General features: G+C 54.8%; 1 protein-coding gene across 1 annotated transcript; it reads right to left on the reverse strand.

Annotated features, from left to right (window-relative positions):
* Window positions 1–1,100: 1,100 nt before the first annotated feature.
* Window positions 1,101–15,007, reverse strand: POMGNT1 (protein O-linked mannose N-acetylglucosaminyltransferase 1 (beta 1,2-)). Its single transcript, XM_068198622.1, has 22 exons — window positions 14,791–15,007; window positions 12,697–12,805; window positions 12,207–12,322; window positions 11,885–11,950; window positions 11,353–11,466; window positions 10,580–10,697; window positions 10,180–10,278; window positions 9,582–9,709; window positions 8,918–8,988; window positions 8,566–8,641; window positions 7,061–7,144; window positions 6,890–6,931; window positions 6,662–6,720; window positions 6,057–6,129; window positions 5,622–5,750; window positions 5,194–5,319; window positions 4,975–5,039; window positions 4,577–4,621; window positions 4,273–4,408; window positions 3,844–3,953; window positions 1,676–3,567; window positions 1,101–1,621 (listed from the first exon to the last, which is right to left on the reverse strand). The coding sequence occupies exons 1-21, from the start codon at window positions 14,899–14,901 to the stop codon at window positions 3,465–3,467; spliced, it is 1,980 nt and encodes a 659-aa protein (XP_068054723.1). The 5' UTR covers window positions 14,902–15,007; the 3' UTR covers window positions 1,101–1,621; window positions 1,676–3,464.
* Between the last annotated feature and the right edge of the window lie 228 nt (window positions 15,008–15,235).

Below are 15,235 nucleotides of genomic sequence, written 5' to 3' on the forward strand. Positions count from 1 at the left end.
TTTGTAGGGCTGCACAAAACCAGGGAGGCCGGGCTGGGGTGGCTGCAGGGGCTGGGTGAGAACTGCAGCTCGGGCAGCACGTGCTGCAGCTGCAGCTGCTGCTGCATGGGGCTGAGCTGTGGCAGCCACGGGGTCGGACGTCAGGGTGCGCAGGCGAGGGGACAGTTGCCCGGCCACCTCCTGGGACAGCCAGGAATGCTCCAGCACCAGCAGGATGCACCAGGAAGTGAGTGAGACCCCCGCAAAAGGGCAGGATGATGAGCGACCCGGCTCATCTAACAAGCGCCCCGGGGACCTGGGTAATGAACCCTGGCCTCAGCAGCACCTGGGGGTGATGAGCCCAGGCTCTCCATCAGCCCCCACAGGTTCTCCCCTTCAAGGGGTTAACCTGCTTCTACTGTCATCCCTCTGTTTCAGATGGGGAGGCTCCTGTAAACGCAGTGGTTTGCACATCCTGGCTCCCTGAGGTGGTCACCACACAGAGGGTGTCAGACCTGAGCACACGTCGCTCTGCAGGGCTCTGCCCCAGGCACTCAGACGCAGCAGGTGGATCCTCCTCTCGCCCACAGTGCCCTGGCAGAGGCTTGGTGCCTCGGCAGGAGGTGGATGTGGAGGCTGCCAGAAGGTGAGAGCCCCTCGGACTATGTAAAAAACTTCTGCTAAGGGGTTGCCCTGCCAGAAAGCTGTGCTTGGTCCTGGGGAGGGGCTGTCAAGGGTGCAGGATGCAGCTGGTCCATGCTGGAGGCTGACACTCTCCCACTACCACTTTAGTTCTCAGGACACTGCAGCTGGAGGTGCCAGGAGGAAGACGGGGACGAGTCACCAGGCAGTTCGTCAGAGTTTCCATCAGTTGCTGAAGATAAAGGTGATAAAGCTTGAGTAGGAAACGGCTCGTAAACCTGTGCCAGCCCTGCTGGCACTGCATGGCACCACACAGAGGACCTCTGGTGGCACAGGCCTGGGGCCAGCGTTAGCCCACAGCCAGGCCTGTGCAGCCCTGGGCAGAGCAAGACAGGGGTCTGTCCTTTCCAGGCAGGACCCCAGAGCCAGGGACCCCAGCCCTGCACCCTGCACAGGGCCAGCTATGAAACACACGAGGCTCAACAGCTTTGCAATGTTTACTCTTGAAAAAATAATTCAATTCAGAAAGCGTCAAACCCTGGTGATGCCACACACCCAGCCCTGCTATGGCTGCCACTCCTGAGCCTTGCTGGGGGCACAGGGAGGGATGGAGAACAGCACCCTGTGGGCCTGGCATGGTGTGTGGAGAAGGGGGAGCCTAAAGTCCACCAGCTGAGTCCTGCTGTCACTGAGAGCAGGGAGCCACAGAGCCCTGTTGGGCAGGGGAGGAGAGGGGAACCCATGTTTAGCCATTCCCTATCCCTAGGACCACCTTCCCCAGCCCCAAGAGGAGCTGGGAAGAAGCCAAGCCTGAGCCCTACCCAAGAAGGGCAAGAGGATGCATTTAGTTTCAAGGGGAAGAGAAACTGAGCTTTGGGAACAGAGGTGCCAAGGAAGGGCCATTTGGAAGTTCTTCCAAAGCAGGGCATGGGGAGCAAGCTACTTTTCCTCACAAAGAAGTGAAGTCCCTTTTCCATCCTCATAAAAGACCTGCCTTACCCTGAGGGCTAGCACAGGGGCCACCTGCCCACTGGCTGCCAGAGCAGAGTCCCACGGAAAGGCAGCACTGGAGAGGGCAGGGCTGAGCCCCAGACCAGTACTGCAGCCTCAAGGGTGCCACTCTGCACGCTCTTGTTCCCTCCTGCATCCATCCCACCCACTCCCTGCTGCTGGGGCAGGCATGCAAGGGACTGTGAGGGTCAGAGTCCCTGCAGTCATGCTAGAGCTGTGCTGCATCCACACTGGGATCATCCTGGCCAAGAGAAGTTTCCTGGTTCACAAGTTTTCATTCCTATTCTAGGCAAGGGAGAAAAGCAGGGAACAGAGGGTGGAGCCAGGGGACAAACCTCCCATGACTGCACCTGTGCAGGCTGGGGGCTGCCAGCTCTCCATGCTGCTTCCTGGAGCACCATCCACCCCTTCCCAGGAGCAATAAATAAATAAGTTAGTGTAGTGTAGACCCCGACGCTCAGTTCACAGTGAGAAAATGAAGGGGAAGAGCCCCTGTTACCTCAGGGAAAGGGATGAGCAGCAACTCCTTCTCCCAAAGGCAAGCCAGAGCACTGCATCCCTGCCAGAGGCCAGGGGATGGGCAGAGAATGGATTTCTTGCTGCACGGATGAGCGAAGGAGCCGTACTGAGCAAGGGGACCAGGACTGCCCCCCCGGGGTGCAGGGACACTAGTACCAAATGGCTGGGGATGGGAGGGGGCCCTGGGATCCTTCCTAAGGCACGGAACCCCCTCCCTGTCCCTCTGCACGAGGGGCGTACCACAGTGGGAGGGCCAGGCTGCCCATCCCAGACCAGCTCATAGCTTCCCTGCCAGCAACTTACTGCAGTAAGGGTGGGAATTCAGGAGAAGAAACTCCCTCTGCCTTCAGCAAAAGCAGGGGATACCAGGGCAGGGAGGATGGAGAGGCAGGGTACAGTACCACAGGCAAGGACCAGAGTGCAGCATCTCTTGCTGCAGATGACCCTGGCCCACCTGACCCCTGCAGCCAGAGGATGATGCCTGCCGGCTGCTCCCTTCTCACTCTGCAAGGCACTTTCACCCCCTCTCCCACGACCCAGGGGAAGGGCTGCTCCCCACAGAGGAGGTGGGGGAGGACAGTCTGAGCCAGAGGACACGGCCTGGTTCACTTCCACCTACAATCACCTCCAGCTTCCAGAACTGACCACCCTCGTGCTGGGTGTGGGGTGTCCCCTCTGTGTCCACAGCAAGTCCAGCTCCTCTCCAGCATTCCCTTTTCTGTGAGCTGGGCTGCACCAGTGCCTGCAGCCCACGCAGCAAAGCCAGTGTGCAGGAAGATGTCCAACCCAGCACACAGTCTTCAAGGTGCATCCACCATGCAGGTAACAGGAATATCTGGAATATCCCCTCTTCAGCACTGTGTTCACCATGGGGCACAAAGCCAGCAGACAAGAGTTAATAAATAACACCCAGCTGGCAGGCTGCAGCACTAGCACCATGCTGCCTTCTTAGGACTTCAGGGCCAAAAGGGAGAGCAGAGGTGTTTTTTGAGGCCCCCTCTAGGCTCCAGTTGAGCATCTCCTTCCTCCAGCCTTGCCCAGCCAGGGGGCAAAAGGAGCAGCATTAGTAGTGTCTGTGTTAAAAAAACCAAGTTCCTGGGACTGGGGTGGCATATCTACAGGGAAGGACCCTGTCCTGTGCAAGGGAAAGGGAGACCATAACAGGGGGCTGGAGGGAGCCCAACATCTGCTTTTGCAGCCCAAAACAGGAGTCTGTATCCAGTCACCAGCCTCCGAGAGCTGCTGCCAACTCTGTCTCTGCACCGTGGGGGTCTCTGTGCTCCCCCGGTCCCCTTTGCTTCCAGCTGCCAGCCTCACGTCTGCTCTGCTGCTGCAATCGCTGGCACTGCCACCGCCCCCTCCTCCTTGGCAGGGGGCTCCATGTAGATTGGTGTCACCGACGAGGGCTTCTTGGACCTGCAGGTGAGGGGGCTGGATGGGAGCACGCATAGCTGATGGGTCCCCTCAGGACCCCAGTTTCCAACAGCACTACCTGGCATGATCTCCTTCCCACTGGGACATCTTCCAGCCCTGGGAATGTATCCCGTCCCCCCTCCCACCACACTGATTAAGGAGTGAAGGTGGTATCCCCTAAGGACTGGGCTGGGACAGAAGTGGATGATGGTGTGTACCAGGCAGGGGACAGTGCCATAAGGATGGGGCATAGCTGAGCCCTGTGTCCCTGATACTCACGAGTAGGGGGAGGCAGGGACCCCCACCACAAGGAAGTGGTTCTTCTTGCGGAAGAGCCGCCACAGCCCCTTGTGGTTCCCACGGACGTCCAGGTCCCAGATGTGGAGGCACTAGGATGGTGAGGAGGGAGGAAAAGGCATCAGAGCGTGGGGATGGACACCAGGGCTAGGTGTCCCCCTGGCATGGGAAGAACCACAACCCCTGCCCTCACTGAGACACAGCAGAGAGGGCTGTACCCCAAGACTGGGGTGGCACAGGGCTGCATCCCTCCAGGTACACCAAGAGCTTCAACATCACCCAAGGGACAGCAGGAACCCATTTGGTGAGCTGTGTCAATGCCAAGGGAAAACCCAAGAACAACAGCCAGGTGTTTCCCAGCGACGCAGAGACCAGTGCAGGGCTGAGGATAGGCCATGTCAGGGCCCTCACCTTGGCAAGTTGAGTCCAGGTGGTGAAATCTGCTTCCTGCTCCATCCTGATGAACATGACATAGACCCTGCCCTCAGTGTCGGGCACGAAGGAGTCCTCACAGGGGTTCTTGCTGTGGTCCAAGACCTCAGCCTCACTGTGGAAATGGAACAAGGAGTGAGAGGGGACCCCACCTTCTCCCTATTCCCACTTCAGACATGCAAGATGTCGCTGGGGCCACCAGGGCCACCTCCATCCTTCCTTCTCTTCTGGCTGGTTCACCCAGTGTGTCTTGTGGTCTCCCTGCCTTCCAGCAGGCACTCACCCCAGAAGCCGATGAATTTCAGTCTCATAGTTATCCTTCCTCAAGCTGTTGGAGGAGGAGAGAACACAGAGATCAGGGCAGAGTCAGATATTTTGATCCAAATTTAAGACTGTCTCAGTGTAACACTAAAGGCATCTGGAACCAATACATGGAGAGCACGGACTGCCACACATTCTTGAGATGTGGCAGCACAACCACGGCCCTTGAACATGGCCACCTGGAGCACAGGGTAGCCAAACGCAATCTTGCAAAAACCACTGCCAGGACTCCCCAGCAGAGGCCAGTGTGCTGATGCAGGAGGTTATGGCCACTCCAGATGGGAGATGACTCCAGCACAAGGAGACAAGGGTCAGACCAAGCAACTGCTTCATCAAGGTCTCACTGTGACCAGTACTCACCTCTCTACATTTTTAAGCTGGACATTTGGAACTGTGTTGAACTTGTGCTTCTTGAAATAGGCTTCCTGGGAGAAAGAGAGAGGGTAGGGAAGGAAAACCAGGTTTGATCACGGTCAGCAATACCTGGAGATGACCACAAGCATCCCCACTACTTGTGGAGGTGTCTGAGTCAGAGCTCAGCACCAGGACAGGGCCTGGGGGCTGCGGGAGGTCACTCACGTGGAAGTAGCCGTTCATGTTGAGCCCCACGATGCCGAAGTGGTAGGAGCGCGAGATGTCCGGGATGATGCACTCCCGGCCCTTCCGCTGCTCAGGCATCCGCATCCACATGTCCCAGTCCCAGAGCTGGGGAGGGGAAACTGCTACTCACACTCAACTCTGGGGACAGGCTTTGGTAGTGCGGCCATCCAGGGACCTTTCTGGGTGCCCACACCAGGTCCAGCCCCTTTGACCCCAGCTCTGTGGATGGTTATGTGCCACCTCAAGTCACTGTCTGTCCCAAATCCATTCCGCTTGGGCATCCTTCCCAGTATAAGCACAGGGATAGCCCCTCTAGGAGCTGTACACCCAGGGACTGGGTGAAGATCAGGGACTGCTGATGGGCAGAGATGGGGGTGTAGAAGAAAGGGTCATTTCAAGGTACTCACCTTCTCAGGGGTTGGCCACTTTGGCTCCAGCTCATCCTTGTACAGGCTCTTCCGGAGCACCCATCCCAGGCCTGGCATGGTTTCCACACGGTACAGGAGCGACGGGTCCTCAGCTGTGTGCTCATAGCCCTGCAACATTATGGGGAGTGTTCAGCACCCTGAATGCACCCGTCCCCCACAAAAAAAGGGAGGCATCGTGCTCCCTTGAGTTTCTCATCATGGGAAGAAGGGAACAGCCACTGGGAAGCACATGGCAGGGACAGGAGGGGGATTTTCAGGGGCACTTCTGAAGAGTCCAGGGCTGGGGAGACAGACGCACTTACGATGACAGTGGGGACACACACCCTGCTTTAAAGATGGAACCTGGACACCAGTCTGACAGGGAAATAACACAGGGCAGAGGTGGTCCTGCTGCACCATCCTTCCCTGACCCACCTGGTCATTCCAAGCAGAGATGCAGTACAGGCTCTCATCCTCCTCCAGAAGGTGTATTGACTGGCTCAGGAAGCTGAGGAAAGAGATGACCTTAAGTCAAACACCCTTCTACCATGCAAACCAAGGCAAACCCTCCACCAAGAGATGAGCCACCCCCAACTGCTGGAACTGCTTATCCCATTTTTTGGCCTGAGATAGCTGATGCTGGTGGGAGACCAGGGGAGGAGCACCCAAACATGCTAAGCTGCATCTCACCATGGGAAAAGGACAGCATTATGTCCTGCCCATCAGTCTCTTCTCCTTAAGAAGAAGTAGGAGCCTCATTAGACACTGTCCCTGTCCTCTGGCTATGGGGCAGCTCCAACCATGTGAATGGATCAGTATCCCCAAAAAGCCAATCAGGGAGAGATCCCCAACCCTGAAGTCACCCTGCACTGATTGGCAGGACAGTGGTCTTAGACTCTAAAAGCAGAGCTCAGTTATGGCTTTTGCCTGGGGTCTGCTCAGCCTCAGGTAAGTGAGCTACAGCTGGCAGGGATCTGGCCTCTCTTGAGCATCCAGAGAGCTTCCAGGAAATGATCCCACACAGGAACCCCCAACTTTACCTGAAGAAGTCAACAGAAATGTCAAGATCTTCCTCCAGAACCACTGCAAATTTAGCATCCTGTAGGGCAAGGAGAACATCAGAAGGATGGGGATGAACATGACGGAGCAGAGGCACAAGCAGTGTGCTGTGTCTGTGTGGCTCCTTGCCCTGGAGGACTGATCCCAGCTCCTGTGTGACAGGGATCACAAATAGCAGGGGAAGGCTGTGCTGTAGCAGTCTCACTCACCGGGAACAGGTTGAAGGTTGCAGTCAGACTGGCTTTGTAGTGCTACAAGAAAAGACAATCATTGACTGTGTTAGCATCAACCTGGCACAGATCTGGGGCTGAGCCTGCCTCCCTCAAAAGCTATTCCAGGTCCCTGGAAATAACTGTCCCAGGATTTAAAAGCTCTCTCACCTGGGAAACTCTGGCGTTTTTAATGCTGATGGGAGTGTGCTGTATTCCTGAGAGGCCAAACAGCTCTACGACATCCATTGGCTCCTGCAATGGAAAAGTACAAAGCTCATCAAATGCGTGGGTCATTCTCCCCTCCCCTGCCAGTGTCAGCTCCCCAGGACAACAGGAACATCCCCTGCATGTGGCTGTCTTCTTGGAGACTAGTGAGGCTCAATATAGACCCTGCAGCACAGAACTTGCCAAACCCTTGTGGCCCTTCAGCCCTTCAGTATCACCATGATTTTGTTAGCCCTTTTTGCAGACCCAAAGTTGTATCCAAGAATATCTGGGAGGTCCTGATTCCAGCCCCCCACAGACAGTGCAGAAAGCAAACAGGTATAGCCAGGACCTCCTAACAGCTGCTTAATGGCAAGACCACAATCAACTCAACTTTCTCTCACAGTTGCCAAGAAAAGGACCTTTGTGACCAAGGACGGGTCAGAAGTAATCCAAATTTGGGCTGAGGTATCTCTGCCCCAAGAAGGAGCCACCAAGGCCTTCTTCATCCCCTTACTGTGCATCCCACCTCCTGGCCACAAAAGAGAGAAGGAGCTCCCACTGTACCGACGCTTCCCCCTTTCCCAGGTATCCACCATGGCAGCTCAAGCATCCACGCTGCCCCCTCGTAGCTAAGGGATGCTGCTCCAGTTGCCATGGCAATAGATGCTGCTATCTTTAACTGCTCTGATGTGGTGCAGCAAGAGCCTGCATAAACAAGCCAGCTCCCCCAGCCCCACAATGTGTCAGTGGTGGGAGAGACCTGCAAGGGAACAACTGTCTCCATCCCAGGGCAACCAGGCAGTACCTCACTGGATGCTGCAGAGACGAGGCTTAGCAAGCTCCTGAGATGTACAAAGATCCCACATGCCTGCCCCAGAGTACATTCCACTGCCAGAGAGATATGGCTTTCAGTGGACTCTCCAGGGCTATACAAGATTGAGTGAGAGGAAGGTCTTTGCCTATAAAGGGACAGTTCTCCTCCACCTGGCCCCAGCTTTCATGAACCCCAAGCTTTGAGCCTTGGGAAAACAATTTTGTGTCTCTTCACTTCTTACCAGGAATGGAGATGGACAGGCATGGCTGGACTGGCTTGTTCCTCTCCATATGAAGCAGCTGGACAGGTGGTGTTACACCCAGAGCCTGCTCAAGGAGCTGGCAATGCTCATCAAGTGAGAATAGGGGACAGGGAGAGCCCAGCATGACCACCACGTGCCATTCCTGCACACCAACCCCCTCCTGACATGGGGATGTCAGTCCTGGGCTTTGGAAAAGGCCAAGGCATCTTTATCCACACCCATGGCTTGGCTAACTTTGGCTGACTTTGTGTAGGAGCAGGTGAGGAGTGGCGTGACACACAACAGGAAGAAGGTGACAAAGCCCTCAACTTGCCACCCTCCAAGGACTGGGCCAGCACTGGGCTGGGGGAGCATGGAGCTGGCCACAGGGATCTCTGGCAATGCCCTCACCTCGTAGTAGCCATCGATGAAGACTGTGATCATCTGTGGATTGACACCCTGAGCTGATAGCAAGGAACGCAGCATCCTGTGGAGAGATGGAGGGGCCTGAGCGCAGCACAGCCCCAGTGGGCACAGGCCCTTCAGCACAGGGGTGTGGATCCCTTGGGATGGGGGAAAGTGTGCACCATTAGGGAACAGGACCTACCTATGCCTTCCCTTCCCTTCCCCCAAGGTCTGCCCTTGGTGCTCACACAACCCCAGGAGGAGGCTGGATCCTGCCAGCAGGAGAAAGGGAAGGGCCTGGGCCATGCCTGGTCTTATGGCACGGAGCAGAGGAGCCGTGCCCTCTGGGAGTGCTTACCTGTACAGGTAGTTGGGGCGGTTCCCTGCAATGACAGCTACTGGCACATCAAAGACTTTATTGTCTTTGAGCTGGAAGAGAACAATGTGTGTGAGTGGGGGTGGGAGAGGCCATGAAAACCAAAATGATTCTACGCGACTGAGAGCAGGATCCAAGGGATAGGGACCCAATGTTAAGACAGCAGAGCTGCAAAGTCCTCCCTCTTGGTTCAGGGCCACACCAACCAACCAGGACGCCCTCAGTACGACTGAAAACCCTACCAGCTTCCCTTCTTCACCTCACCTCTGACCCAGCTCCAAAATCCCAGTTTGCATCCACTCAGAGACCTGTGTCTGAACCCTTCAGCACCATGCCAAGGACAGCCCAAAAGTCACAACAGCTGCTCTGTCTGTAGATATTCAGGCTCTGCTTGCTGCTTACACTGATATCCCTAGAATAGGGTAACTATTCCTGGCAACTCAGAGCAAAGGAATTTCCCTGCCCCAGCACGACCTGCCCCCAGGTATTCACCCCAGATTTGCTGGGGCTAAGGGCTTGCCCAGGAGCAGTTTGCATCACTCAGCTAGTGCTTAAGGACAGTGCTCTGCATCAGCTGCAAAACACACCTGGTTCAGCCTAGCCCTCCCTCCTGGAGCCTTCCTGAACACTCTGCCCCTGCACTCACGGGGTCAGGGTTGAACTCGATGGGTGTGGGGTCCTTGCAGCTGCAGACGCTGCCGTAACCTTCCACTTTGCTGCAGAACCTCTTGCGGCGCCGGTTCAGCTCTGTGTCGGGCCAGTGGCACTCAGCATCTGGAGGCACCAAGGAGGAAAAACAGACCTGTCACCCTCACAGACTCACCTTGGGTGCTCCAGGCTGGGAAACCACACACATGGCTCTCCCTGGGCTCAGCCAGGAAGCCAGTCCTTGGCAGTGAACAAGCAACACTTTGGATGCCAGACACAATCCCAGGAGCCACTCAAGCCAGAGATGGGGTTGGGCTCTCTCTGAGCAGCAGCAGGTTGTTCAAGGCCAACAGTCAGAAAACAGACCAGACCAGGTCTGCTTTGAAGAGGTGACAACTGGCCACGTTGCCTCTTCTCCATCCTCACCTATCTCAACAACCATGCCTGGAATTGCCATGGAAGTAGGAAGAAAGGGAGGTAAGCCCATTTTTAAAGTTACCATCATCATCTCAAAAAGCCTTAAATGGCTTTGACTTAACACCAGGCAGCAGGAAGACATCTCCCAGAGACACCACAGAGCAGACTGTACTTCTTACCTTCCACAGATGTCAAGTGAACTTCTGTCTTCAGCAGAACGGGGTCACCCCATGTTGAGAGGGCAGGTGACTTGGCATGCTTCTCCCCATACACTTCTCCTGGAGCAGGAACACAGGGTCAGGACTGCCTGGAAGGGCCTAGCCCCACTGTGTCAAGGCATGACCAGGGGCTGTCAGCCTGTGGGACAGCTTGGCACCTTTTCCCATTGGCCTCTGGCAAACTGCTGAAGGAACATGTTCTGTATCCATACCCCCAGGTATATCCTCCTCACCCCCAGGAATGGAGCTGCCACTCTCTGGGACTTGCTTCCTGCTCATAGAGCCTGTTGGGCATGGGCTGGGTTTCTCTTCAGCTGGCTTCTCCCAAAGAAAGGAGCCACAAGGCCTGTGCAAGACTCACCCCCCTTCTTCCCCACAAACGTCCACATGTCTCTCCAGCTCAGGAAAGGTGCAACTTGGCTCCCCAGGCTTTTCAGGACATTCTTGGCTGTCTCCTTGAGGTGAAAGGAGCCTTCATCCTGGAACAAAACACAACCCTGCAGCTGAGGTCTGGCTCCTGACAGGGAAAAGTCTCCCATCAATACCAAAGGGGTACAGGGCCCACTCCTACCCTTGAACCAGTTGAGCCCAAAACCTTCAGGGTCTCTGTGCCACTAAAGCTGTCAGTGGCTTCATAATGACCCACAGGCAGGTCAGAGGAATAATGAACTCCTGTTTCCTTGGGACCAAGGAAACAAGCAGGGCCATGTGTTAAGCAACATTTCACACGGCTAAACACAAAAAGCTTGAAGCAGCACAGAGCTGCTTACACAGCAGCCCAGACCTAGCACAGTCCACAGGGTTCCTGTAAAGCCTGGAACTGGAAGCCAGAAGAATCCCACAATATCCTTCCATTTCCTCACATCCATTCTCCACCTAACCCCTTGTCTATTGCTGTGGGCTCTGACACATCTGCTTTTTGCTCTCCTGCTTTGCTGGGCACAGCAGTACCTGCAGCAAGAAGGGAGAGCAAGAGGACAAGGGAGGTGATCCAGACAAGAAGTCACAGCTCCATGGAGGTGTGACATTTAGTCCTGGGAATGCCTGATGACATTTAGGACACTACTGCCCAGATGAACTTCAGAGATTCCTGACTCAAGACGACTTTTTGTTTTATATTAGGGTCACACATACCTTAATGGTGAAGATTAGGATCCGGCCCCGGGCAACCATGTTGAGGAAAAGTACCATGGCTTCATCTTCGTGGGGGGAATAGGTGTCAAAGACCCTCTTGGCCATCACATGACCCTGTTGGTATTCATACATCAGATGGATCTTAAATACTACATGGTATGGACACACAGAATTATGGAAATCTGTCCTGGAAGCCTCACTCCCTGAGCAACACAGGGAGTGGCTTTTCCGGTATGCCAGGGAATTAGTCCCCAGAGTTAGTCCCCAGGCAAGCTCAGCCCTCAGGCTTTCCTGCACGGAGGTCCATGGGAAGCATCACCCAGCCTCACAACTCCTCCCCTGCCCGCTCCCCAAGGACAGCAGGCAGCACAAGGAAACCCTGCAGGGACTCTCTGGAAGACCGTGCGATGCTCTGCAAACTGCACACAAAAAGCATTCAGGGACTTCCCTCCTGGCTGCCCCTGGCCACAGGCACCAAACAGCTCAAGAGCAAGGACAAACTGCCCAGTTTAGCGGCACAGGGATGTTTTACCGTGGCCTGGTTTAAGACGATGACGTGGATCCCTCTTCCCTGCTCCCGAGCCTCATCTTCCAGGACCTGCAAGTGGATAAATGATGAGCATCATATGCCAAGACCTCTTCTTATTCCCTGCCCATTCTGTGCAGCAGAGCCCCCAAACAAGAGGCAAATCTCTTTGGCTTTGCTCACGGCAGTGATGGGTGCCAGAGTAGAAGTCCTGGAAGCAGAATTTCTTGCCAATCACTTGAAGTGCTCACACCACTGTTGTTTGTGGCTTCACCCTTTCAGCTCTGTCCACCCTCTGCTCACAGGACAGCCAGCACCTGTCACTCACCGTTGTCCCATCCACAGCCACATAGACCTTCGACCGGCTGGAGTACACCTCGACATCCAGGACCTTCTTGTTGTTGACAGGGTGCCTGGGGACCTCCACATTCAGCATCTCGTCATCTAGGGCACAGAAATTCCCAGGTTCAACCAGTCAAGGCACCTCTAGCTTGTCCCTGCTCTGTGGTAACCCATCCAGAAGTGTGTGCCCAGCAGGCAACTCAGCCCAAGGAGTCATGGGTTGGAATTTACAGGGATAGTAGGTATGGGAAAATACCAAATGACAATGGCTCTGACCCCACAGAGATCTCTGCAGCCAAATGTGCTACAGCCCTCAGGAGACAGACCAGGAAGGGAGCAGCATTTTCTATTAATTTTTGTTATACCCAGAGGCACAGACCTGCTTTTCATGATGTAGCTGGTCACAAATTAGCCCTGCCTTAAAGAAACCCTCCAGTTTCCTTGCTTTCAAAGCACAACAGGATGCTTCCCCTCACCATAGTCCTGTGCAGACTCCTCCTCCTCCTCATAAGCAGCTCTCCTGGTGTCCAAGATCAGCTTGATGTTCACAATTACGGTCACAAGCAGGAAGAGGACAGCACCTGTCTGCAATGCAGGAAGTTTTGTGTTAGAAATGTGTAAGTAACAACCCCAAAACCAGCCTGCCTTGGCATGGGCTGCAGGGCACCCCAAGGAGATCCTGCATGGGATAACAAGCATCTGACATTTCCCCTGATTTTTTTTTCTGAGGAAAGCAAAGAGAAAGAAATACAGGTGACTGAGTTTCATGATGAAATGCATTCATCAGCTGGAGAGCACTGACTCCCTGATACGTGAGAATTAGCCCACTTCCAATGTATCTCTGCTTCCAGATCTGTGAGCAGATTCCTGCTAAATTATTGCATCAAGGTTGAGGGTCCCTGCAGGCAAAGAGTTTGGTAATTCAGAGTTACAGCTCCCAGGGTAACCTTAACTTCTGCCTCTGCTGCAGCATCATTCTCTCATCCATCCCTCTGGAACCAAAGGATGCACTCAGGGTGTTCAGAGGAGAAGAGATGCTCTGCAGCTGAATTAAACAAAGGGAAGAAGCTGAGGTCTGATTTCAGGAAACTGAACTGTACCACAGGCTGCAGAGACCATTCTGCAGCCTTACTGTCTGCAGCAAACTTCAATTGCAACCCCTGTGGACGCTGACACAGAGGGCTTGGGAAGGTCCAGGGGCTGTGGAACAGACTCTTGATTCTCTGAGGTCATTAGTGGGGCTGGGATCACACACTGGCCTGCCCTTGCTGAGAGGCACTAAAAGGATTCCTGCCTTATCTGTCCAGCTACTGCCTCAAAGCTCTGTGCTGCTGCTATCCCTGCCAAGCAGGTCCAAGGAGAAACTGAGGAAAATGGAAAATCAGCAATAAGACAACACAATGGTATAAATGTCACTATGGCATTTTGGCTTGTTAATTTGCTGTTGACTCAGGACTATGAGCACCTTTTGGGATTTGTGCACAGAAAGCTTTTAATTAAGAACGAACAGAGTCGTGGGCTCATGGAGAGGCAACAAGGCCACCTCACCAACCTGCCCAGACCTTCTGCCCTGACCAGCATGAGGGAATAGCCCTGGTGACCAGGGAGAATAAGGAATAAGAACTAAGTAAGACCAGCAGCCAGGTCTAGCAGAGCTGCCTTGGTCAAAGGTAACTAATGAATGCTTGGCTGCTGTAGACCTAGCTATTCCACACCTGCAGCTCTGGTCTACCTATTTTAAGCCAAATTTTCATCTGTGTTTTAAGCAGTGCCACAAAGTACAGAGATATGCACAGGCTCTTGCCTGTTGCCCCAGCATGGTGAGCAATGCCTGCCTGAACGACCAGACCCATTCCCAAGCCTTCAACACACTATCAGATACAGAACTGAACAGTCTTCTTGCCCAGGGAGCCCTCACAAACCTTTGTCCCTCCAGGCACATGCAAAACCCTCCCATGCTCCCTCCCACAGCAACCAACTGCCAGATCTCATGAGCTCGTCTCAGGAAAGGCCTATTTTCTGTGTTTTGCTGCCATGGGGCCAAACCTTCCTGTCCTTACAGCCTCAAACTCCTCCAGGACGCTGTCTCCACCAAGGATTATCTGTTTTAGAGCACAAGCAACTAAGCCTGAGGCTTTCCCAGACACCAGCTGCCTCTGGGGCATGAGATCCTATTACCAGGCCCTATTTTCTCTGTCCACCTGTTGTGCCTTATACCAGGCTTGGTTTGCAAATGAAACAGCTAAAGGCTGAGCCCTGCAGCAAACAGCATGGGTCCAGAGCCAGGTTTCTAGCTGAAAGCTTCCCAATGCCACGTGGAAAATTGTATCTCCTCCCCCAGCCAGGTCTCCACAGATCTGCTGGCAGCTGAAAGGAGCTGCTACACATGGCAGACCCTTCCACACACAGGCACTTGGAGGCAGCTTCTTGGGGAACAAGTTATGCTTCCTCAGCATGTCAGGTCACCCAGACTGCCAGCAGACGCACTTCCACCCATGCAGCTGCTCCATAAACTTGTAAATCCTGTAGATTATCCTTCCTAATCTACTGCAGGGCCGCGGGTGACTCACCTGGCACAGCTTCCGCAGCGCACGCTGGTTCATCAGCTTGTACTTCCAGGCAAGATACCAGCTCCGCTTCTTGTGGGGCTTCACAGGGGGGTTGGGCTTCCACTCGTCCATAGTCCCGGGGGCTGGCAGGGCAGCCGTGTGGGGCTGGGGTCAGGATGTGTGCTGCTCTCCTCTCACGTCCATCGGGGCTCCCTGCGGGGATGGGTGCAGGGTGAGGGAGGTGTCTTCAAACCCTCTCCCCAGCAAAGACAGAGCCTGGCGCAAGAGTGGCAGTGGAGCGCGCTGATGAGCTATGAGCAAAAGTCCTCTGGAGCCTCCCTGCCTGCCAGAACTCCTACTGGGAGCAATGCAGGAGGTCAGGCTTTGCTGCAGGGTGAGGGGAAGCCCCTGAACTCATGGCCAGTGACTGCCTCTGCTCCAGGCCAAACCTTCAGCGAGGCTGCTG

This window comes from Anomalospiza imberbis, chromosome 9, assembly GCF_031753505.1.
Source record: "Anomalospiza imberbis isolate Cuckoo-Finch-1a 21T00152 chromosome 9, ASM3175350v1, whole genome shotgun sequence".
Taxonomy (NCBI): Eukaryota; Metazoa; Chordata; class Aves; order Passeriformes; family Viduidae; genus Anomalospiza; species Anomalospiza imberbis.